This window comes from Stegostoma tigrinum, chromosome 5 (assembly GCF_030684315.1).
Source record: "Stegostoma tigrinum isolate sSteTig4 chromosome 5, sSteTig4.hap1, whole genome shotgun sequence".
Classification (NCBI taxonomy): Eukaryota; Metazoa; Chordata; class Chondrichthyes; order Orectolobiformes; family Stegostomatidae; genus Stegostoma; species Stegostoma tigrinum.
Genome location: NC_081358.1, coordinates 63,064,442 through 63,091,156, shown reverse-complemented (window position 1 = coordinate 63,091,156; position 26,715 = coordinate 63,064,442). Strand labels below are relative to the sequence as shown.

General features: G+C 42.2%; 1 protein-coding gene across 1 annotated transcript in view; it reads left to right on the top strand.

The window, feature by feature from the left end:
- Positions 1-24,968: 24,968 nt before the first annotated feature.
- Positions 24,969-26,715, top strand: part of zfpm2a (zinc finger protein, FOG family member 2a) — an 825,184-nt gene continuing 823,437 nt past the window's right edge. The window contains exon 1 of the mRNA XM_048529624.2: positions 24,969-25,480. Within this exon, the coding sequence (XP_048385581.2) occupies positions 25,441-25,480 (40 nt within the window). The 5' untranslated portion in view covers positions 24,969-25,440. The remainder of the gene's footprint in view (positions 25,481-26,715) is intronic.

Sequence of the window (26,715 nt, the reverse complement as noted above, 5' to 3'; positions counted from 1 at the left end):
TGCAGCACTTGGTCTGATCCTGATTAGGTATGGTCAACTCATCGAAAAATAAACGATAACTAGGTTTTGTTCTTGTGGTAAGTTTTGTTTTATTAACACACAAAGGGCAGCACAGTGGCCCAGTGGTTAGCACTGCAGTCTCACAGCTCCAGGGACCTGGGTTCAATTCCAGCCTCAGGCCACTGTCTGTGTGGAGTTTGCACATTCTCACCGTGTCTGCGTGGGTTTCCTCCGGGTGCTCTGGTTTCCTCCCACAGTCCAAAGATGTGCAGGTTAGGTGGATTGGTCATGTTAAATTGCCTGTAGTGTTCAGGGGTGTGTAGGTTATAGGGGGATGGGTCTGGGTGGGATGCTTCAAGGGGTGGTGTGGACTTGTTGGGCCAAAGGACCTGTTTCCACACTGTAGGAAATCTAAAAAAAAAGAAAAATTTTGCAGATGCTGGAATACAGGTTCTGAAGAAGTCATACTAGACTTTCTTTTGTTCACTCATAGATCTTGGTTGTTGCTGGGTGACCAGCATTTAATTGCCTTGTTACCCTTGTGCGGGTGGTGAGCTTCTTCTTGATCTGCTGCTGTCAATGTGTATAAGTATACCCAAGTGCCCTTAGAAAGGGAATTCCAGGATTTGAACAAGAACATTGAAGGAATGGTAGCAAATTTGTGAGTCAGGATGGTATGTGATTTGGTGGGGAGATTGCAGATGGTGGTGTCTCCATGTTTTTGCTGCCCTTGTCCTTCTACATAGTCGTGGTCATGGGTCTGGAAGGTTTTGTCTTTAGACATCTTGTGAATTTATGGGGTGCAGGTAATAAACACTGCTGCTACTGAGCATTGGTAGTGGAGTAACTGAATGTTTCTGGATGTGGTGCCATTCTAGCAAGTTGTTTTGTCTTGGATGGGGCCAAGCTTCTTGCATATTGTTGGAGATGAACTCATCCAGGCGAGGGGGCATACTCTATTGTTGTCCTGACTTGTGCCTCGTAGAAAATGGGCAGAGTCAGGAGGTGAGTTACTCATTGAAGTAATCCTAGTCTCGGTCCTGCTTCTATCGTCATTCTGTTTATCTGGTGAATCCAACACCCTTTCTGGTTAATGAATACCCACAGGATATTGACAGTGGGGGATTCAGTGATGGTAATGCCATTGAATGTCAGGGGATGGTGGTGAGATTGTCATTGCCTGGCAGACATATGACATGAATGTTCTTTGCCACTTTTTAATCTAAACCTTGATATTGTCCAAGTCTTATTGCATTTGGACACTGACTGCTTCAGTATCTGAGGAGTCCTGAATGGTGCTAGATGCTATATAATCATCAATAGTTCTAGAATTAGAATCTCTAATTCTAATCTTATGATGGAAGAAAGGTCATTGATGAAGCAGCTGAAGATATTGGGCCTAGAACAGTATCCTGACGAACTCCTGCAGAGATGTCCTGGAGGTGAGATGACCGTCTCCCAACAACACAACCATCTTCCTATGTGCCAGGTATGGCTCCAATGAGGAGAGAGTATTCCCCAGATTCCCTTTGCTATTGGATAGTGTTGTAGCTGTACTGGTACAGCTTCACTCAGGGAGTAGCAAGTTCTGGAGCATAAGCTTCAGCACTGTTGCTGGAATATTGTCAGGTCCTACTATCTTTGCAGTGTCTAGTGCCTCCAGCTGTTTCTAGTGCCTCCATTTGATGACTATTATCAAAGCCGAAAAAGTGTTACTGAATCTTTAAAAAGAGATATAAGAATTTAAATGATTGTATTTAAATACCATAAATGAAAATAGAGTGCGTAATTAGCAACAGGAATAGATTGTACCACATTTTGAATGACACTGATAAAGCATTGACTGATAAAGCACATGTCCTCCAATACTGCATGTGAGCTATCAGAAGTGAACTTGAACTGAGAGTTTAATTTATCCTGTAACATTGCAAAAGTAAAACTACATTTAAATAAATCAAACTTTGAAACATTAAATGTTATGGCTACTGTTTAATGGGAATATGTATGAATTTGCAAGGAAAAAACAAATGGACTTCCTTCCACAAAATATTATTTTTATTAATTAACAACCATGTTTGCACTTTAGGTAATCATTGTTATGCTCAAACAATTTAGTAATACAACAGCTTTCTAGTATGGACTTGACACCTGTGGACATGATTAATATTCCCTGATACCAGTCTGCCATAGAGTGGATGTTGTTAGGGATGTTGCATACAGTCAAGCACTTATTTTAATTTTATCCATCATCAATATTATTGTAATCTATTTTAACTGTTTCTTCTAAACATATGGTATATGCAAGAATTTTAAATATATGTATGTTTACACTGTGTGACACTAATCCTGCCACGTATTTTAGAAAACTCTGTGATGGTTATGAAATAGTGAGTCCTCTGACTAACTGTGAGCAATGGCACAGGCGGGTTAAATGTTTTGTATTGAGTTCATTTCTTGCTCAAAATACTTGTTTCCTTGAATATCACTATTTTGGTGAACTCCTTTATTTCCACTATTCTTCATGAGCTATCTCCAAGTAAAATAGTAGATGAGATCTGAAGAGATTAAGAATGTGCAAATAAAAGTGAAAAGTCAACTGGAAAATTTCCAGCGAAAAATTTATGGAATTTATAGAATTTACTAGTCCTGAACTAGGCAGGAAAATCCATTATCAAAAGAAAGGAGAAGGTGAACTAATCCAATTACTGAACACATTTCTGAAAAGTGTCATTACATTCATTGTTTCATAACCTTTATTTTGGAGCTTACAGTTTTCAGTTACTAAGAAAACAATTTACAAGTATTAAAGCATCACATAATAAAATGCTTATGTTTCCCCATTGCACTTTCTTTTGCATCTTATAATAGTCCTTTTCCTTGGGACTTAAGCCATCCTAGCCTAAGCTCCAGGTGGACATCTTACCCTTAGCAAAAAGGATACTGATCATATCTGTCCAGTTCATAGCATTCATCAGTACTTTCACTGAGTTAAAGCAGAAGACTCATCCTGTGAGAATTTGGAATTTCTTCACGTTTTCCAAAAGACTTTGAATACTTAAAGGTGTGTTCTAGGTCAACGTCACGTTGAAAATTTGGCAAATTTCACAGCATGAACTAGCTTCCATACATTGTTTCATCTGATGCTGAAAGCTAAAACTCTCACTCTGTGTAGCAAGAAGGAGGCCTCGTGAATGGCCAGGGCTCTTGCCTCTGCATTTCTAATTGGCTATAGCTACACATGGTCAGCCATCCCTCCTACAACAACACGTGCTGTGAACTTCTGCTCCTGCTATCATGCCACTGGAAGAAGAGTCTGATTGGTAAGACATTAATACATATCTACAATATAACTAAAGCTACATCATGACATTTGATGTATGTCAATGGTAAGGCAGACAAAAAGAACCACTTTCATATAGCCAACAGTGAAATGGGCAACTTGAACAGTAACTTTTGCGTACTTGAGGTGATTGCATATTTGCTCCTTGACTGATTCTGTGCCATTTGTGCATAACAAACAATGAGCTTCATCACCCTAATTTTACAACAAAGCCTGTCCCTTTGACAATGGCTGCATTTCTGTTACGAATTGTACATATTTTCTTTCAGAAAGTTGGAGAACACCTGTGATTAACAGTGTCTGTAATTTCTTTTGTTGACATTCAGAATCTAAAACAAAGCCTGCTTATCAAGAATGGATTTCTTTTCTTTTTTTCATGGAAGCAGTTGAAGTCAAATTCAGTTTCTTTTATTCAGTAATTTAAGATCTAGCTTAAAGATAATTTTTAGTGATTAAGCTCTTCCTGATTGGCTATTGCACATTCCATTTTCAACCATTTTGGCTTCAAACCCAGATAAACGTTTCCAATAGTAATATTCAATAAGGCATTATCTAAATGGTAGGATTGTGGAAAAGTTGCTGGCAGAGTCTTCCAGGGGGTGGAATGCCTGCTCAAAGACACAAGTTCAAAACCCACCTTGGCTATTGGAGAATATGAATTGAATTAAGTAGTAATTAAGTATTATTATCTCATTAAAAATGGCCACGAAACAACAGAATGATCTTTAAAAACTTATTAGGTTTAGCAATACCTTTCAGGAAAGGAAATCTGACTTTACCCAGTCTGACCCAGTCTCAGCAATGTGGTTGATTCTGAACTGCCCTTTGAAATAACCTTGCATGCCACTCAATTATGTTACAAATGGTGATGCTGGCTCGAAGGGCTGAATGGCCTACTCCTGCACCTATTGTCTATTGTCTAAACTGCTGCGCAGAAGTTGGTTAAGAATAAAACCACTTGGATCACCCAGCATCAACCTAAATGGCAGAAATGGCAAAAGTGCATACTGCTTACTCAACCCTGTTTACATCTGGACACTTACACCAAAATTGAGAAAGCCATCCCGAAGAATTATTAAGCCACAGCCTGACATCATCATACTTACTGAATTATATTTTACAATCAATGTTTGAGAATTTTCCATGACATTCCTGAGTATTCCCATCCACCCAGTAGAACAAACCTATCAAAAACACTGATATAGTGATACACAGGAAAAGAACGTGCCTTGGAATCCATAGCACTGACTCTGGGTCACCTGCAGTCTCATAGCATCAAGTCAAACAGGGCAAAGAAAGCTCCTGTGTTTTGCCATTCACTTGTCTGCTCAGGATCCTCATGTTCTCCCAAGTTGAGCATGACATGAAGAAGGACCAACGATTGAGACGGCATGGAATATTTTTTGGACGGAGGACTTCAATCCAATTTGCCAAAGTGCCCAGGATTCCATGAAATCTTGGCTTCAAATCAGTCTGTCATTTGAGACTTTGTCAAAAGCCTGACTGAAGTTCATACAGACTGGATCATTTGCACTATCCTCATCGACAACACCTATCACCTCCTTGAAAAATCAAATCAAATTTATTGCATGTGAACTCACTCTTACAACACCTTAATTCCTGCCTTCTCTGATTAGAAATTAATGGAGTCTATCAAGACTTCTCCCAAATATTTACCATGTCACTAATCTAGACTCATTGCTCTGTCATTTCCCGGTTTATTTCCATCTATCTTCTGGAATAACGATGCTACATTAGCTGTCCTCCAGTCTTCTTGCATCTCTTCAGTAACCAGAGAGGATTTGAAAATTAATATCAAAGCCCCTGAAATCTCTTCCCTACCATCCACAGCAGCCTTAGAAATATAGATAACAAAGTGTGAATCTGGATGAACACAGCAGACCAAGCAGCATCTCAGGAGCATTAAAGCTGACATTTCGGGCCTAGACCCTTCATCAGAGAGGGGGATGGGGAGAGGGTTTTGAAATAAATAGGGAGAGAGGGGGAGGTGGACCGAAGATGGATAGAGGAGAAGATAGGTGGAGATGAGAGTATAGGTGGGGAGGGGATAGGTCAGTCTGGGGAGGACAGACAGTTCAAGGAGGCGGGATGAGGTTGGTAGGTGGGAAATGGAGGTGCGGCTTGAGGTGGGAGGAGGGGATAGGTGAGAGGAAGAACAGGTTAGGGAGGCGGGGACGAGCTGAGCTGGTTTTGTGATGCAGTGGGGGGAGGGGACGAGCTGGGCTAGTTTTGGGATTCAGTGAGGGAGGGGGGGATTTTGAAGCTTGTGAACTCCTCATTGACACCATTGGGCTGCAGGGTTCCCAAGCAGAATATGAGTTGCTGTTCCTGCAACCTTCGGGTGGCATCATTGTGGCACTGCAGGAGGCCCATGATGGACATGTCGTCTGAGGAATGGGAGGGGGCGTTGAAATGGTTCGCGACTGGGAGGTGCAGTTGTTTATTGCGAACCGAGCAGAGGTGTTCTGTAAAGTGGTCCCCAAGCCTTGGTTTCCCCAATGTAGAGAAAGCCACACCGGGTACAGTGGATGCAGTATACTACATTGGCAGATGTGCAGGTTCCCCATGGTAGGCTCATTCAGAAGGTCAGGAGGAATGGGATACAGGGGAACTTAGCTGCTTGGATACAGAATTGGCTGGCCAACAGAAGACAGCGAGTGGTAGTAGAAGGAAAATATTCTGCCTGGAAGTCAGTGGTGAGTGGAGTTCCACAGGGCTCTGTCCTTGGGCCTCTACTGTTTGTAATTTTTATTAATGACTTGGACGAGGGAATTGAAGGATGGGTCAGCAAGTTTGCAGACGACACAAAGGTCGGAGGTGTCGTTGACAGTGTAGAGGGCTGTTGTAGGCTGCAGCGGGACATTGACAGGATGCAGAGATGGGCTGAGAGGTGGCAGATGGAGTTCAACCTGGATAAATGCGAGGTGATGCATTTTGGAAGGTCGAATTTGAAAGCTGAGTACAGGATTAAGGATAGGATTCTTGGCAGCGTGGAGGAACAGAGGGATCTTGGTGTGCAGATACATAGATCCCTTAAAATGGCCACCCAAGTGGACAGGGTTGTTAAGAAAGCATATGGTGTTTTGGCTTTCATTAACAGGGGGATTGAGTTTAAGAGTCGTGAGATCTTGTTGCAGCTCTATAAAACTTTGGTTAGACCGCACTTGGAATACTGCGTCCAGTTCTGGGCGCCCTATTATAGGAAAGATGTGGATGCTTTGGAGAGGGTTCAGAGGAGGTTTACCAGGATGCTGCCTGGACTGGAGGGCTTATCTTATGAAGAGAGGTTGACTGAGCTCGGTCTCTTTTCATTGGAGAAAAGGAGGAGGAGAGGGGACCTAATTGAGGTATACAAGATAATGAGAGGCATAGATAGAGTTGATAGCCAGAGACTATTTCCCAGGGCAGAAATGGCTAGCACGAGGGGTCATAGTTTTAAGCTGGTTGGTGGAAAGTATAGAGGGGATGTCAGAGGCAGGTTCTTTACGCAGAGAGTTGTGGGAGCACGGAATGCGTTGCCAGCAGCAGTTGTGGAAGCAAGGTCATTGGGGTCATTTAAGAGACCGCTGGACATGTATATGGTCACAGAAATTTGAGGGTGCATACATGAGGATCAATGGTCGGCACAACATTGTGGGCTGAAGGGCCTGTTCTGTGCTGTACTGTTCTATGTTCTATGTTAATATGGAAAGTCATTTTCCGGCCTGGGATGGGGGTGAGGGAAGAGGTGTGGGGGCAAGTGTAGCACTTCCTGTGGTTGCAGGGGAAGGTGCTGGAAGGCAGACAAGGGTGGGGATGGAAAAATGTCTTGGGTGGTGGGGTCGGATTGTAGATGGCAGAAGTGTTGGAGGATGATGCATTGTATCCGGAGGTTGGTGGGGTAGTGTGTGAGGACGGGGGGATTCTCTTAGGGCGGTTATTGCGGGGGCGGGGTGTGAGGGATGTGTTGTGGGAAATGTGGGAGACTTGGTCAAGGGCGTTCTCGACCACTGCGGGGGGGAAGTTGCGGTCCTTGAAGAGCGCGGACATCTGGGATGTGCGGGAGTGGAATGCCTCATCCTGGGAGCAGATGCGGCGGAGGAGAAGGAATTGGGAATAGGGGAAGGAATTTTTGCAGGGGGGTGGGTGGGAGGAGGTGTATTCTAGGTAGCTATGGGAGTCGGTTGAAGTGGACATCAATTTCTAACTGATTGCCTGAGATGGAGACAGAGAGGTCCAGGAAGGTGAGGGATGTGTTGGAGATGGCCCAGGTGAACTTAAGTTTGGGGTGGAAGGTGTTGGTGAAGTGGATGAACTGTTCGAGTTCCTCTTGGGAGCAAGAGGCAGCGCTGATACAGTCACCAATGTAACGGAGGAAAAGGTGGGGTTTGGGGCCTGTGTAGGTGCGGAAGAGGGACTGTTCCACGTAACCTACAAAGAGGCAGACATGGCTTGGGCCCATGCGGGTACCCATGGCCATCCCTTTTGTCTGTAGGAAGTGGGAGGAATCGAAAGAGAAGTTGTTGAGGGTGAGGACGAGTTCGGATAGGCCTTAGAAATATCTCATCTAGGTCTGCATTTTAATGATATTTTCAGCTTTTAAAACCTCCTTCCTCTCAAAGCTAACTCATTCAAATACTTCACATTCATCCTCTCTGACTTTTATACCTGCATTGTCCTTCTCTATAAGTAAATCCGGATGAAAGTACTCATTTAAAGCCCCAACTATGTCTCCTGACCCCACATACAACTGGAAATCTTTCTGCCAGTAATTGTGTTGCTTGAAATAGACTATACCAGAGTTGTATCACAGCAGTCTAAGCCTGAATCTTTGACTGCATAGCGACATTTTGATTTTTTTTCTATTCCAATAATTTTACCAAAGGCTTGTGGCTCATCATGAACAGGAATTTCAATCCTATGAATTGTCTGTGAACCTTCCATATCACTGAATCATACATTGCAGAGAAGGTTATTTGACCCGTTGAATTTACACCTTCAGAAATACACAACCACCTACACTAAAGTCTGACTTTCCTGTACAAGTGCCATAGTCTTGAATGTTACAGTACTTCAAGTGTTCATCCAAGTTTTTAATGACATTGAAGTTACCCACCTCAACTACTCTCCTAGGCAGTACATTCCAGAACCCCACTACCCCCCAGGTGAAAATTTCTTTCTTCAAATCCCTTCTAAACCGCCTATCTTTCATACCCCCTTGTTTCTGACCCTCTAATAAGGGAAACAGCTGCTTTCTAAAAATAGAGTCGAACTTACGATCTTCTGATCTGTGGTCTGGTACATAATGCACTTCACCACTGACCACTGTAACTCCTAACACTTCTGTCTCTGTTCTCTGTTGGGTAAAACTGTCAATTAAAAATAGAACAGATCTTATGTTCTGAAAACAACAAATGCTGGGAATAACTATTTATCAGGTATCATTCATGGAGAGAGAGCGAGCTAACGTTTCAAGTCTAGATGATTTTTTTTATCAGAGTTGAAGTGAAATGTGGAGAGGGAAGCATTTAGGCTATAGTTGGTGGATGTTATGTAGGGGTGGTGGGTGCAGAATGCTGGTGTAGATAGTTCATAGTTGATAGTTCAAGTTAAGTGATCAGAATGTGAGAATAGCAGAACAGTGGTATCAGGGATGCTGGAGAATCTGAGATAACAAGGTGTAGAGCTGGATGAACAAAGCAGGCCAAGCAGCATCAGAGAAGCAGGAGCTGCTAAACCTACTGCATTTATCCAGTTCTACACTTTGTTATCTCAGAAACATCTGTCTTTGCTTCTGACTAGGCAGTCTGTTATCGCAATCAATCGCTTAGAACCTGAGGTACTCATTACATTAGGGCCTATCTCAGTACCAGAAACCTGGCTGTCAGTGCCACATTCCCCTGAGAATCCATCACACACTACATTTTCCAAAACAGGATACCTGGTTGAGATGGGGATAGCCACAGGCGACTCCTGTACGACCTGCCTCCCTCTCCTTAGGCCAGAGAACTGAAAGCTATCAATATGGTGGAGGTCATCAGCGGAATTGTGGATGTACATGGGCAGAGTCTGGGCATGTGAATAGAGGATGGAGTCAAGGTAGAGGGAAATGAGCTTGGTGGGTCAGGAACAGGCTGTATGACCGATCGGTTAGTCTGGTTTATGAATTTTGGGAAGGAGGTAGAAGTGGGCTATCTGCAGTGGAGACATCTGGTCTTGTGTTCAGTTTTAATTCTGCTTAAAAGTCCTGACTTTCCAGCATTTGTTGTTTTGAGTGCAAATTCCAGCACCTGTAGTAATTTGGTCCTATCTTCTGAACTGCAAGTTTACTTTTGAACATGAATTAATTCTGTGGGTAATGCACCTGTGGGTACCTTAGTGAGAAAGCCTGATCTGCAACGGGCTAAATCATCCGTAGAAAATAACTTCTTGTTAATCTTTTCAAAAACTGCAAACTATTCCTCACTCCAAGATCAATATTGGGCAATTTTTCAAAAACTCTGTTACGGGTTTGACTAAGAATGGTTATGTTGGAATAAACCTTCTCACTTGATGTTCCATGCCAAAGAATTGTTTCACACCAATTTACACATTACAATCTCAGAAATTCACTGATGGCTCTTGACTCTCTTGGACGGACTTGAATGCCTCATTCTTGGTTAATGTCTCCCATAAATGTAATCTTTGTTCAAGAGATTTGGCATTTCTCTCTTAGCATAAGGTCTGCAATCCCAATACTGCCTTTAACATGTCCCTGGTCCTATTGCTGTGCTTGTATTTTTACCATGCAGTAGGAATATCTTCCACAAGGCACATGGTTCCCTGTTTCCCTTCGAGGATTCTAGATATTGCCCTTTGGAAAATCTGTGGTGCATAGGTGATCCCAAATATTGGATAGTTGAAGCAATACCATCTAAATGTACACAACAATCTTGACAACAATTTAAAGTTATCTGCCAGAGCTCACTGTTGGCATTCAATGTTGTGATAAGCTTGCTTGTTGCTAATTTTGCCAATTTTCGCATCTATCTCCTGGGTTTAGATTTATTTATTTGTAAGATGTACTAAGAATGGGAATACATAAGTACAGCGAAAATTGCACCAATTACCATTCACCAGGGCCCACTTGGTGACAAAAATCAGAATTAAAAGATTTAACAGAGCAAAGGATAAGCAAGAAATGTCCAAATAAGAGTCCCAAGTCCAACCTCCAAAATGGCGCAGGCCCCGCTCCAGGCACTAGGACACCCAGGAGGCTGCTGCTGCCACTGCCATGCGAAAGGCTCATTCTGTATCTCCTTTCTTTGTGAAAGCTAAAATTCCCACGTGCTTCAAGAAGATCACCATCATCTCAGTACTTAAGAAAGCATATGAAACGTGCCTTAATGATTATCATGCAGTGGCTTTGACCTCCACAAAGTGCTTCTTGAGGCTGATCATGGGCCAACATCAAAGGTCGACACAGTTAGCACTGCTGCCTCACAGCACCAGGGACTGGGTTTGATTCCACCCTCGGGCAACTCTCTGCGTGGAGTTTGCACAATCTCCCTGTGTCTGCGTGGGCTTCCTCTGGGTACTCTGGTTTCCTCCCACAATCTAAGAATGTGTAGGCTGGGTGGGTTGGCCAAAATTAAGTGTCCATTGAATTCAGGGATGAGCCAATTAGATGGGTTTACTAGGGATGGGTCTGTGTGGGATGTTCTCAGGATCAGTGTGGGCTTGTTAGGCCAAACAGCCTGTTCCCACGCTGTAGAGATTCTGTGAAATGATGAAACTCTAGTCTCCCAGCCCATCTCGATCTGCTGCAATTTTCCTATTGACGTAACAGGCCCACAGTGGATGCCATTTCCCTAGCCCTGTACTCATCCCTGGAACATCTGGAAAACAAAGAGACCAATGTCAGATTCCTGCTCATCAACTACAGCTCCGCCTTCAGCACCATTATCCCCTCCAGGCTAATCTCAAACTCTGCAACCTAGGTCTCAGCTCTGCCTCTGCAACAGGATCCTCAGCTTCCTGACAAAAAGACTGCAATCAGTGAAGATAGACAACTGCACCTCCTTCACAATAACACTCAACACCGCAGCCCCGGCATGGCCATATTCTCAGCCGCCTACTGTACTCCCTGTACACTTACGACTGTGTAGCCAAATTCCGAGTGAATGCCATCTACAAGTATGCTGATGGCACTGCCATAATATGACAGATATCAAACGACAATGAGTCAGAATACAAAAAGGAGATAGAGGGCTTGGTGACACAGTGCAATGATAACAATCTCTTTAGCAAAATTAGAACTCATTATTAACTTCAGAGAGAAAGCAGACAAGAACACCCTCACCAATATCAATGAAGCAGAGGTTGAGAGGGTTAAGAGCATCAAGTTCCCAGGAATGACAATAACTAATAATCTGTCCTGGACGACTTCATATGCAGATACAACCATCAAGAAGACACAACAATGTCTCTCTACCAATTTTAACAGTTGCACCAAAGAAAGCATGATGTCCAGGTGCACAACAGCCTGGTACAGCAACTGTTTTGCCCAGGACCATAAGAAACTACAGGAAGTTGTGTACACAGCCCAGACCATCTCAGAAGCCAAACTCCATTTACACCTCTCATTGCCATAGGAAGGCTACCAACATCATCAAAGACCCAGCCCACCCTGGTAATGTTCTTCTAAAACCTGTTCCAACAGACAGAACATTCAGAAACTTGAACAGCTGCACCAACAGGTTCAAGAACACCTTCCTCCCTGTTGTTATTAGACTGATGAATGATGAAATAACTTCAAATAATGTTGATCTTGTAAATGTTTTTGCTTTGCACACATCCTATGCAGTGTATCCTGTACGATTGACTCTGTCCAAATTTATTCACCCTTTGATCTCCATGTCCTTGCTTGGCATGATCTGCCTGTCACGCTTGCAAACAAAGATTTTCACTGTGCTTCAGTACACATGACAGCAAATCAAATCAATCAATCAATGTTTCCCTATAATTCTGTTTTCTATCCTCTCTCCTTTCACTTTTTAGAAAACATTACATCACTGGCTTTTCCTTGTTATGATTAAAGGGTATTATGTCCATTTCTGGAATCACATTATTAGAGAGATGTGATAGCATGGATGTAGAAGTCTGAAGATGTTCAGGTTAGGTGGACGGCCATGCTAAATTGCTCAAAGTAACCAGGGATATGCAGACTAGGTGCATTAACCACAGGAAATGAAAAGTCACAGGGATAGAGTAGGGGGGTGGGTGGGATGCTCTTCAAAGGATTTGTGTGGAATTGAAAGGGCAAATGGCCTGCTTCTATACTGTACAGATGCTTTAACTATATGATTCTATTATGATGCTGGGGAGATTTAATAGGATGCTGCCTAGGTTGAAAGGTTTCCAGTATGAACAGAGATTGGATAGATTGGAGTTATTTTCTTTGGTAGAGAGGAGATTGAGAAGGGAGATACTTGACATGTATAAAATTAACATGGGCAGCGATAGGGTAGACAGGAAGAAACTTTTCTCCTTGATGGACGGATCAGTGACCAGGGTGCTTCGATTTAATGTGAGAGGAAGAAGGTTTATTGGTGATGTGAAGAAAAACTTTTTCACTCATAGGGTGGTGGGGAACTGGAAATCACCGCCTACAATGCTTGTTGAGTTAGAAACAGTCAAAGAAGTACTTAAGAAGAATTTAGATGGGCACTTGCGATGTTAAGGCATATAAAGTTATGGGCCAAATGCTGGGAAACAATATTAGAACAGTGGTTATTTTTGACCAGCACAGATGTAATGAAGTGAAGGGCTTTTTTCTGTGTCATAGATCTCTATGACTCTGTGACATGAAGATTTGTTTCTCTTTTCAGTAGATCTGCCTGAATGGCTGAATATTATCAGTATTTTCTATTTTTATTTGAAAATAACTTAATTGATGTTGATAATACTCTTCACTAAGAATTAATATGTTATTTCAGAGAACTATAACTGATTACATAGTTAAAATATATTAAGAATACATTTTAATCCATACTTTGAGAATTTTGTTCAAGTGGAATGGCCACACATTAGTTCCTTCCAGCACTTTCAGCCAGTTCTTCTTTGAAAGACATTTTCAGCCTCTTCAGCTTTGCCATCATGGCAAAATAGCCCAATCTTCTGATGTTACTTTCCATGAAAAAAGCTGTTTTGAATGGTATGGCTGTGTGTGCAGTTCATCAAATGGACAATGTATAAGTACTGACAAGACCTTTTTCTTGATAACCTTGCCCTGTGATTACCTTACATAAAGTGACGCATTTCAGTGACTGCTTTACTCAGCTAAAGCCTTATCAGACAATGCCACTTAGTCAGCTCTAGGTATCTGAACCTTTTGTGAATATACTTTGAGTAGCTAATTGATGCAACATCAACCTTCTTGTGCATTCAAAGTAGTGTTTCCGTTCCCATCACTTAGTCATCTACAGTATGGTGTGAAATTTTGCAGCTACAGACTTTGAATAAGAAAATAAGGATACCAGTACAACAATCACTCCCCATTAACCCCACCACCCTGGCACTGTTCTCTGCAACCGCAGGAAGTGCTACACCTGCCCATAAAACTTCCCCCTCACCTCCATTCAAGGCAAATAACAAACTTTCAATATCAGACATGGGTTCCCCTGCACACCCGTCAACTTAGTGTACTGCATCCGTTGTTCCCGATGTGGCCTCTCTACATCTGTGAGACCAAGCGGAGGCTCGGAGACCATTTCGATGAGCATCTGCACGCTGTATGCGACAAACAACAATGCCTTCCTGTCATGATTCATTTTAACTCCCCTCCCACCCCTGGGTGACATGCCCAGCCTGGGCCTCCTCCAGGATCAGAATGACACCACCTGCAAGCTGGAGGAGCAGCACCTCATATTCCGCCTTTGGAGCCTACTTCCCAATGACTTAAATGTGAATTTAACTAGTTTCAAAATCTCCCCATCCCCAGCCTCATCTCATTAGCAGCCCTCCATCTAATCTCAGCCTCCTTGACCTGAGACAATCTGTCCATCTTCTCTCCCACCTATCTGCCACTTCTACCTCACTGACCAATCCTGACCACTGCCTATGTGCACTCACCTATCACCATCCCACCTACCTTCCCCAGCCCCCACCCCTCCCTTATCTATTTATTTCTGAGCTCCCTCCTCCTCTCCATTTCTGAAGAATGGTCCTGAACCAAAACATCAGCCTTCCTGTTCCCTGATGCTGCCTAGCCTGCTATGTTCCTCTAGCTCCATACTTTGTGCCATCTTCACATTGGAGCCCAGACAGCTTCCTTGCAATTGTCAGAACTCAATCTGTAGAATATGCCACATAAAGCCAAGCTCCAAAAAGGAAAAACTATTTGAAATTGGAAGTACCCACTGTATGAATCCGATCTCACAGATTATTTCATTTACTCTAACGTCAGTTGTAGTTTGATCAGACCCATTTTGTGGAGCTTTGGACGGTGTCACGCTTGGTCAGAATCTATCAGTGTGTCTGCCTTGTTCAAGACACTGTCATTATAAAACTAACTTTAATGAATGTTTTTACGCTTCCAATCTGCAACAAGTTTTGTGGTTAAAAGTAGCACCATGAGCTAGGATCAGATGTGAAATGGTTTTCACTTGAATCGGAATAGTTCACCATCTTTTCAGGATTGAGTCAATGCACTTTTTTGATAGGTTTAGATTTCTCGCATTAATGCCACGTATAATGGAAGAAGTTCACCCTAGAATATCTCTGCAGATGACATTTTCTTAACAGGTTCACTATTGCATTCAAAGTGTTTAGCCTCTCTGTATTGCTAAAGGGTTTGACTGGAGAACTTATATCTTTGACTTATTTTGAACTCTGATGTGTTTTTATGTCAATGTTTTCTTTCTTTAGTAACTGGAATACACTTGTTGATGTTTCTTTCTGTCTGAGGTACTATTTTTCAAGTTTACTTCATTAAATGTCTTCAAAACAGAATAAGACCACTAAAGCCTGCATATATTCACCTGGAAAATATGACATAACTGGTACTTTATTCATAAGAAAAAAGTTTGGGCATCAACTGTCTTAATTGCTTGGTTTTCCATTATTTATTGGGAAGCATTAGAATGTTCCTGAGCTACTGCGCATGCTTTTGATAATCTTTCTCAATACTTAGTATATGTAAAGTCACACATAGCCCCATTCTCTCATGAGAGGGAGACAACTGTTGGTGGTTTAAACTGAGTGTCACCATGCCTCAGGTCAAGAATGTGGGATCTTCATTGTGTCCTCAGCCAGTACAGAATTTGAATCTGTGCTCTTAGTGTCACCATGCATCACAAACCAGCTGTCCTTCTGGCTGTCCCCCATTGAACACTTGTACACATCATCTAAGTCAGTAATTTCTTTTTGGTCCTTAAGAATTAAGTGATTGCCTTACTTCATGTTCATAGGTTTGCACAATGGGACTGAAACAAGTTGATTCATTAGATGCATCACCAAGGGCAAGTAATAAAATTCACATTTCTTCACATTGTTCTTCGAGATACTTAAGCCAAAAAACTCCAATTTTAAGCTTTTAAGATTTGTGGAACCTATTTAGAGTGTGCAAGGTGTACAGACAATTTAATCTGTTTTACTTCTAAGATACATATTGCATCCTGAAACACCTGGAACACTAGATTTGATGTCTGATCAGAGTGAACCTCCCTGAATAACACATACTTGGTGAGAAAGTGAATGAACCTTTAATTTCCACTTATTCAGTTTTATTTTGCTTAAAAACATTATCTCCAATTAAGAATGGGTTGAGGATTTAAGGCTTTAGGGCAACAATGAAGGTGGAGTGATGAAGAAGAACTTTTTAACACAGCAAATATTGTGGAGCTTACTGCCTACGAAGATGTGGAAGCAGAGATAATAAATGATTTCTAAAAGAAATTGTATGGGTAGTTGAGAGAAATAACCTATACGGCTAAGGGATCACAACAGGAAAATCGATATGACTATATTCCTGGTATAGACTTGATGGGCTGAAAGCCCTGCTTCTGACAATTGTGACTACAAGAAAAGTGTAGCAAAAGTAGTATCAACGGATCTGGTTTAATCAATGGTTGGCACTTTCAAACCAATTGATCTATGGCATGTCTTACAGAATTCAACACCCATCTCTATGAAATCCTAAGTAATATGAATGCTTTATTACTTTAGCTTAGGTCTTTCTCATTCTTCAATTAATTGCTTTTGGAATCTTTTCAGCAATTCCTAAAACTTCCTTTCAGGAACGAGAATAGAAAAAAAAAAGTTGACTGCCCATTGTCCACCTGGTCTCTAAGGAAGTCTCCTCTTCCTCATCAATGTGCAATTTTTTAGTTCAAGGACATTTTCTGACCCTTCCTTGGAATATGCTGTCCAAGACAACTTCCACATATTAGGTTCTGCTTCCTCCGCTTCAGACAAGGAAGTTCAGCTGAATAATTTGGCTCTATTACTTTCAAGGTCTTTAAACTAATTCAGATTCTCAAAACAATTGTCCTATATAATTGAGTAACTTCCCTCACAATTGATTCTCCTTTATCTTGTGGAGAACTATGAGTTTGAGCCCTGGGTATCACCCAGTTTAGGAACAATTCAGGATGTTCCTCCTGCAAAATTTCAGTTTATCTTACGTCAGTGAACACATTTAAAACTCTTGGAGATGAGAATACGCTCAAAATCTATCAAATCATTGCTTAACTAAACTGGGAACTATTCCCACACTTACAATTCTATCTTATTAGTCAGTTTATAAATTAACTGTAAAATGGATTAGGTTGGTCTCTGCCAAGAATTCTCCTAGCAATACATACTCTTTTATCAAACCATCTGGAAAGCAAATCATATCATAAGCCACTATCAAAGACTGAAGTGTACCTGCAGTTCTGAAAGTGAGAAACATTTACTTATTCCTCCAACAAACCAGGCAAACAAATTAATATTTTGAGAGCTGCTGGTGCAAAAAGGGGTGATAAAATCTCCACAACCTTCAGTAATCTGACTCACTTCGTTACAGGATTGTTAGAGCACAGAAAGAGTCCATTTAGGCCTTCATATCTGCAGTGGTTCTCCAAATGAACAATCCAATCAGTGACATTCTCTAACCTTTCCCTTGTAACTCTAACTAAACTTTCTCTTCAGATAGCAGATTCTCTTTTGAATGTTTCAATTGAACCTCCTTTCACCATAGACACATGTAGTGTACTCCAGACATCAACCACTTGCTACATGATTTTTTTTCACCAATTACTTTAAATCTGCATCGTCTTATATGCTTGATCTCTTCATGAGTAATAGAATCACAGATTTTTCTTAAGGCATAGACTGGAACAGATTTTCCCTACTGATCTTAGATGTATTCATCACACTGGTGGATCAGGGGAACACTGCATCTGTGCTATTTTCACAGTTTTATCATGATTTGGCATTTATGTAAACTTTTTTTGGCATGGAGGCCTGTAACCAGTGGTGTTCCACAAGGACTGGTACTGGGTCCACTTTTGTATAAATGATTTGGATAGGAATATAGGAGGCATGGTTAGTAAGTTTGCAGATGACACCAAAATTGGTGGTATAGTGGACAGTGAAGCAGGTAACGTAAGATAATAAAGATGTCTTTATCAATTTGGTCAATAGGCTGAGGAGTGTCAGATGAAGTTTAATTTCGATAAATGTAGACGGCTGCATTTTCGTAACGCAAACAAGGACGTGACTTATACAGTTAGTGGTACAGTTCTGAGTAGTATTTTTAAAGTGAGAGGAGAAAGATTTAAAAAGGACATGAGAGGCAACATTTTTTACAGAGAGAGTGGTTTGTGTGTGGAATGAACTGCCAAAGTGGTGGATACAGGTACGGTTATAACATTTAAATGACATTTGGATATGTTCCTGAATAAGAAAAATTTGGAGGACTATGGGCGGCACAGTGGCTCAGTGGTTAGCACTGCTGCCTTACAGTGCCAGGGACACGGGCTGATTCCACCCTCGAGTGACAGTCTGTGTGGAGTTTGCACATTCTACCCGTGTCTTCATGGGTTTCCTCCGGGTGCTCCGGTTTCCTCTCACTGTCCAAAGATGTGCAGGTTAGGTGGATTGGCCATGCTAAATTGCCCGTGGTATTCAGGGATGTGTAGATTAGGTTGGTTATAGGGGAATGGATCTCGGCGGATGCTCTTAGGGTCATTATGGACTTCTTGGGCCATAGGGATTGTTTCCACACTATAGGGATTCAAAGATGATTCTATGAAAGGCAGGCAGGTGGGACTAGTTTAGTTTGATAACATGGTCAGCATGACTGGTTGGACCGAAGGGTCTGTCTTCATGCTGTACAACTCAATGACTTCTAGGGCATCACTACTATTAACATTGATTTAACCGTCAACTTCTCGAATTTGCTTTTATATATCCTGTCTTGCAGCAATGAAAGCGTACAAGTTTCTTACACACTTTTATGTTCTAATTGACCAAAACGGATGGCATGGTGGCTCAGTGGTTAGCACTGCTGCCTCACAGCACCAAGAACCAGGGTTCGATTTAACCCTTGGGCAACTGTCTGTGTGGAGTTTGCACATTCTCTCTATGTCTGTGTGGGTTTCCTGTGGATGCCCAGTTTGCTCCCACAGTCCAAAGATATGCAGGTTAGGTGAATTGGCAATGCTAAATTGCCTGTAGTGTTCATGGATGTGTAGATTAGGGGGATTGTTCTAGTTGGGATGTTCTAAGGGTCAGTGTGGACTTGTTAGGCCAAAGGGCCTGTTTCCATACTGTAGGGATTCTGTGAAAACACCTTCTGTCTTCTCCTTAAAGCCAATGAGTTTTTTTTTAATTCCCAAACTTTCTACTTTTTCAGTCTCCTTGTGGGTTTGTAAAGTGACTTTACTGCCCCATACAAGCTTATTGAACCCATCTGCCTGTTACAGTATTCCAGTTGTGATCTAATAGCTATCAAGAAGCTGTTTCTAAATTCCTCTGCAATAGAGCCACCAGCAACAGTTGGTGATTGGGATGGAACAATCTAATGGACTCACTGGAAAAGAAAACTTCGGGGGAAGGAGGTCTGATGGGAAGAATGAGCAGACTGACAAAAGTTTTTTCAACACAACATAAACCACAGGTTTCATTCCAATTAACTGCTGTAAATATTTCCTCGTTTAATGTTAATTTCCCTTTATGCCTGTGAATTTTAAAATACTTGCTTCATGACTTTTGGCACATCTGTGTGAAAAAAATCTCACATTATATTTCTGGCACAGTTGGCAGGATTCCACAGCATATGTGTCAGGTCATGGCAAATAAAGTTGAAAGGTGCATGGCTGAGATGGAACATGGTGGAGGAGCTGAAACTGGCAAAATCCATGTGGGAGGCAGAAGCAGCTCTGTAATTATTAGAGGCTTGGGTCTAAGAGAGAGACTGGTAAAGTACGTGACCAACATGCTTCATACAAGCATTTAGGAGAAGACACATTTCGAGTTCATGATCAACAAGTCAGTGTGTGGTACTGGAAATTTAGTGAATCATGGAAGTTCAAAGCACAGAGGAAGAGGTGCCTTTTTTGTTCGTAGTTTGTAAAGTTCATGTTTTAGGGTTTAGGTGGGTGGCTATATCATCTAGCTTCAGCTGAGCGGAGAAAAGCAAGTCCTAGTTTAACAGCTGCAGCTTCAGGACTCTGCTGGTTGGGAAAAGAAATCAAAACAGTGACATCACGGGCAAGTGGTGTGATTGGTTTGTGATTTAAGAAAAAGAATGTACTTTTTGGAAGAAGGGATTGACTGAGAAACAACAGGATTAAGTGAAAGACATCGTCAATATAAGAAAGGATTATAAGTAACCAGAGTACAGTAAGGAAAACACTTACTTTAAGAGAGTTGCTCTGGGACTTATAAAAGGCAGGGTAGCAGAGCTCACACCCATGATATGCTCCTCGTGTGCCATGTGAAAAATCATGGAGCTATAGTTGTCCTTCATGACCATGTGTGCAGGAACAGTGCGCAGCTACAACTACTAATGAACCACATTTTGGAGCTGGAGCTGTAGGTGAATTCAATGTGGAGCATTTGCAATGCTGAGCAAGTTTGGTGAGGTGATCATATAAAGCTGCAAATTGAGCAGGCAGAAAGGGCATGAGTGATTAAAATGCAGAGTACAGGAATGCAGGTAGTGCAGAAGTGCCCTGTGGCCATTCTTCTTACTAACTGATACAGTGTGGGTACTGTTATTGGAGATGACTGTGTGCATGGGAAAGCAGTGACAGCCAACTTCATGGGTGAGTCTGGTGCACAGAGAAAAAGAATAGCAGGACTACATTAGTAGGGGATTCAATTGTAAGAGGAGCAGACAGGCATTTGTCTGGCCATAGGAGAGGCTTCAGGGTGATGCGTTGCCTCCATGGTGCCAAGGTCAGGGATGTAACTGAATAGCTATGCGGCATTCTGAAGGGGAAGGGCAAACAGAGTGATTGTGGTACATGTTGGTAGCCATGACATATGTAGCAAAAAGAATGAGATCCTGAAAGCAGAATTTAATGATTTATAAAGTATATTAAAAAACGGGGCCCAAAGCATAGTAATTGCTTGATAACTTCCAGTGCCACGCATGAGAAAGTGTAGGAATGGAGGTTAGTCCATATGAATGGTAGGCTGAAAGAATGGTGCAGGAGGATAGGCATTAAATTTCTGGGACACTAGAACTGTTTGTGGGGATGGTGGACCCTGTACAAGGCAGATGGGTTGTATCCAAACCAGAATGAGGCCAGCCTCCCAGAGGAGTGGGATCCCAAGACGTTCAGCAGTGGATGATGAAAGGACAAAATTAGAAGTGAGTCAGGAAGGCACAGCCATTCTATACCCAAGTGAATTTGGCAAGGTTGGATATCATTCATTTGAATGCTCGGTGTCAAACAACCAGGCAAAGGAGTTGAGGGCACAGATTATAACATGGGGTATGAGGTCATTGCAGCCATTGTGACACGGTTGAGAAACAGGCAGCATTGGCAGCTTGGTATTTCAGAATAGTATTCAAGCAAGACAGGGAAGGAGATAAAATAAGAAGCAGTGTCACAATTTTGATCAGGGAATCTATTACATTTGTAAGCAGGGATGACATCTTGGAAGACACCTCAAATGACACCATATGGGCAGAACTTAAAAAGTAAAAAGTAACGAGCACATTGCTGGGCATGTACTATACACAACCTAATAGTCTGCGAAGAATAAAAAAACAGATATAGGCTAGTTTCAGGGAAGTATTAACTTAAAAGAATAGAGAAAGTAGAGGATTTTATCTTTGCTAATATTAAATACAGTATTCATTGTGTGAAATGTTTGGAGGGAGCAGAAGTATTAAAGTACATCCAGTACAATTTTTAAAGTCAGGCCTACAAGAAAGAGTATAGTCCTGGATTTGATATTAGTATGAAGTTGGGCTAATGTTTGAAATTTAAATGAGAAATATTTTGCAAACAGTGATCATAACTGAGTTAGATTCAGAATTGTTATGGAAAAGGATGGTCCTGAAATTAACGTTCTCAACGAGGGAAGGCTGATTTTAATAATAAAACATAATTTGCCCAGGTGAGCTAACAGCAAATACTTTAAGTTAAATCTGTTTCAGACCAGTGGGAGACATTCATGAAGGAAATATGTAAAGTACATGGCCAACAGTTCCAATGGAAAACAAGAGACTGTCAAATCCTGTATATCAAGGAAGATACAGCATTAAACTAAGAGCAAAGGAAATACTTATGTCTGAGGGATACTGAGGGTTCAGAATAGCAAAATCATAGAATCCTTCCAGTGTGGAAGCAGGACATTCAGCCTACCAACCCTCCAAACAGTATCACAACCAGACCCATCCTATTCCTATAACCCATCATTTCCCATGGCTAATCCACCCAACCTGCACAATTCTGGACTGTGGTAGGGAACCAGAGGAGACCCACGCAAACACAGGGACAATGTGCAAACACCTCACAGACAGTCACCCAAGGCTGGAATCACCCCTTTCCCCACCGCATCCCAAAACCAGCCCAGTTCGTCCACTCCCCCCACTGCACCACACAACCAGCCCAGCTCTTCCCCTCCACCCACTGCATCCCAAAACCAGTCCAACCTGTCTCTGCCTTCCTAACCTGTTCTTCCTCTCACCCATCCCTTCCTCCCACCCCAGGCCGCACCTCCATCTCCCACCTACTAACCTCATCCCACCTCCTTGACCTGTCCGTCTTCCCTGGGCTGACCTATCCCCTCCCTACCTCCCCACCTATACTCTCCTCTCCACCTATCTTCTTTTCTCTCCATCTTCGGTCCGCCTCCCCCTCTCTCCCTATTTATTCCAGAACCCTCACCCCATCCCCCTCTCTGATGAAGGGTCTAGGCCCGAAACGTCAGCTTTTGTGCTCCTGAGATGCTGCTGGGCCTGCTGTGTTCATCCAGCCTCACATTTTATTATCTTGGAATCAAACCTGGATCTCTGCCACTGTGAGGCAGCAGTGCTAACTATTGAGCCTGCTCTAAACTCTGGCAAACTAAAACTGATCCTCAAGTCTACTATGCTGAATGCTCCTCTCACTCACAGATATCTGACACAATTACCCAGGCCCTCTTTTAGAACATGACATTCCACCTTTCCAGCCGCTGGGCTCAATTCTTCCTTCTCCGCCTTGCACAGCCTCCCCTTCCTCTTCCACCAATTGCTCCAGACTTAGCTTCTCTCCTCCTTGGATCCAATCCAACTTAGGTCTATCCTCCACCGGACCAAGATCCTTGTCCTTCCCTGCTAAGACATGACACAATTTATCCCTGACCCATGGAACATAGAATAGTACGCGTAGCACAGGCCCTTCAGTCCACAATGTTTTGCCAACCTATCACCCTAGTCTAAGACCAAAATGACGTGCATACCCTTCATTTTACTATCATCCATTTACCCATCGAAGAGTCACTTAAATGATCCAATAAACCTATACGCTCTGTCTCTACCCACTTACCTACTTCACTCCCTGAACCCTTTACCCCAAACATGAACATACTGAAAAGCTTTTTTTCTAATTTCCACAGCTGTTCAGTGGGAATTACTTAGTCAATAAACTCAAAAAAATAGAATCATAGAATCCTACAGTGTGGAAACAGGCCCTTCTGCCCAACAAGTCCACACCAAGCCTCCACACCAAAGCAGCAATCTGACAATGAGCGAGAGATAGCCTCTGTGCAACCCACCCAGACTGATCCCGCTACAATCCACCTAATCTACACATCCCTGAACACTGTGGGCAATTTAGCATAGCCAATCTACCTAGCCTGCACATCTTTGGACTGTAAGAGGAAGGCGGAGCACCTGGAGGGAACCCACGCAGACATGGTGAGAATACGCTAACTCCACGCAGAATACTGCTGCTACTGCTGTTAAAAAAAAGGTGATATGGCTTGCTTTCCCTTGACAGCCCCTTATTAGGAGGATTCAGCCTGATTAAATATACAATAGGATTTCTCAGGGCCCAAGCATCAGATGCTATGCCCCAAAATGCAGGGCACAGATGCAGGGTATAACAGGTGTGAAAGCAGCAATCTGACAATGAGCGAGAGATAGTAAGAACTGCAGATGCTGGAGAATCTGAGATATCAAGGTGTAGAGCTGGATGAACACAGCAGACCAAGCAGCATCAGAGGAGCAGGAAAGCAAGAAGTGTCCAGACCAAAACATCAGTTTTCCTGGTCTTCTAATGTTGCTTGACCTGCTGTGTTCATCCAGATGAATATCTTGTTATCTCTTAATCTGATAATGAGTGCTGTTTTTGTAAGAATTAATGTTATTTTCACCTTGAAAAATACAAATATTTCATATCCATACAAACATTTTCCTATTCATGTACCTATCCAATTGTCTTTTAAACGTCATTGTACCCACATCCGCCCCATTGGCACTTCCAGGAATTTTGTCGATACAACTGTTTTAACCCCAATCTGCAATTGTTGGTTTATCTAAAACGGCACTCCAGCAAAATCTGGCCCATCCCATTGATGCGTACAAGGAAACCTAGCTGAGCACGGAGGAGAAAAGTAAATGGAACAAAATGTTGATAGGATGAAATGAAACATAAAGTTGGTGCAAAGAGATAATTAGGCCAGAAAGACCACTTTCCATGCAGTAAGTTTTAATTCGACCCAGTGGCTAAACGATGTAATTTCTCAATTTGCTTTTATAATTTACATCGCACCATCTAAGCACTGAGAAATTAGTTACCGGTGGATAAAATAGGGACTTTTGTATATTTCTTGCAAATCAACTTTCTTCGCCAGTTATGCTTTACACAAGATGTTTTTCAATATGTTCGAAAGTTAAGATGTCTTGGTGATATAAAAAAAATCTTTCAAAAACTTACTGGCAGTGCCACTACTGTTCGGTTTTCAAAGTTTTGCTTTGCTGTCTTACTGAAAACCATATTTCCATTGCAAGATCCTTTGGGCAGACTCCTTGTGGGCAAGCCCTCTTAACACTGTGTGTGTGTCCTGGCCGAACCAGCGCTGTGGGTTCCCTTTAAGAATTGGCACGATAACAGGAGTCAAATCCCCTCACTCCACCAGCCGGGCTCCCATACCCGCGCTCCTCTTGCTCAATGTCTGGGACGCGGCGGTTGAGACCGAGGCTCAGCATGGCGCACGTGGCAGTAGCAGAGCAGCATCAGGGGGAGCAGTGACGAGGAGGAGGGCCACTGGCAGTGGGCCGGACCCCACCGAAAGGAGGAGGGAGAAAATAGCAGCAGTTGGGAGTGGGAGGAATACACAGTTTTGCGAGTTGAGAGGAGAGTGTGTGAAGCGGCAGCGGCGCCAACAGCAGCGAGCTGAACGCAAGCGCTCTAAGGGATGAGCGGACAGAAGAAGCACTGACACACACAGAGAGAGAGGAGCAACAGCATTGTTGCGGTTATTCGTGCACTCTTGTCTGTCAGTGTCTGTGTGTGCGCGTGCCTCTGTGCATCCGTCCCCTCTCTACCTGAGCTGGCTCCCCATCGACACACCTCTCTATGTAACGGCTGTCGATTCCTCTCAATAGCAACAGCTGGCAGGAACTGATCATGTCCCGGCGAAAGCAGAGAAATCCTAGGCAAATCAAACGTGAGTTAAAACAATTCTGTTGATGATGGTAATGTCCATTCGTGGCTATTTTTTTAAAAAGAAAGTATCTTATTGCCATTCCATTCTGATTTGAGTGCAAGTTTTGAGTTTCACGAGTGCTACAATGTGTCAGGCCTGGCTCGTTTAAGAACATGTTACGGGAATGTTACCGTTGTGTGTTCATTTTAACTATACCAAGGGTAGTTGAAATTATGCAAACATAATTACCCAGCCTGAAATTCATCGAGTTATACTGAATGGAAACTTTTGTCAGCGAGGTTTCATGGTAAATTGTTAGACGGAAGTATTGTTTGTTCCTGCTCGTTGCATGAAAATCTCGTCTAACATACTGAAACTAGATTTCACGATCGCAGGAGTTTGTGTTTTCTGTTGTTTTGCATTTTAAAATCAGACAATAAAAGAAAAATGTGCAAAAGGAAAACACGATTTGGGGTTATCTTTCATCAAATCTTTACATGGCAGTCTCTATTGTTTTCGTTCTCTATAACGTACTAAATCCTGCACTAAAGAAATTGCTTTAGATTTTGTATGTCTATATCCTCGAAATATAGTTAAATGTAGACGTCTTATCAATTCTTAGATAACATGAAGTACTTAACAACCTATACATATCTTTGGGTTAACATTGCATATTACATGTTCGGGCAGAACTTGTCACTTTTAAAGTTATGGTTAAGTTTTGAGTTGCAGGTAAACTTGATAAAGTTTCTTAAAAAAGCTACTCAATGGTGTCTGTGATTCTAGGAGGAGTGAGGATGTTCTTGTAAAAATAATTAATCGCACTTTGCCCTTGTTTTGACAATGTTGTCTTTTTGAAGTTGGATTGAAAAATACACAACTTTAATGGTTGTTTACGTTTGGAAAGATTATTGACTATAACTGACGGCTCGAAACGTTAATTCGACATGTAAAAGGAAAATCAATACAATCTACAAAGCATGTATTCCCACTTTTTTTTAAGTTCCCAGCACTGGATTTATTCCTGAGTTCAGCGTCGATACACGAGGAAGGCTATGGTGTGCGTACTTTTCATACGAATCATAAAATGTCTGTACCAGGCAACAAGGTTGTGAAAGCAGCTAACGTAACGACCTTTGAGTTTGTCCAGTCTATTTAATATATCAATTTATGTTTAAATTATCTGATCATTACTCCTAGTTATGATAATCATTCAGAGGTCTTTAGCAAACTATGGCTCGTATACTACGAAAGTT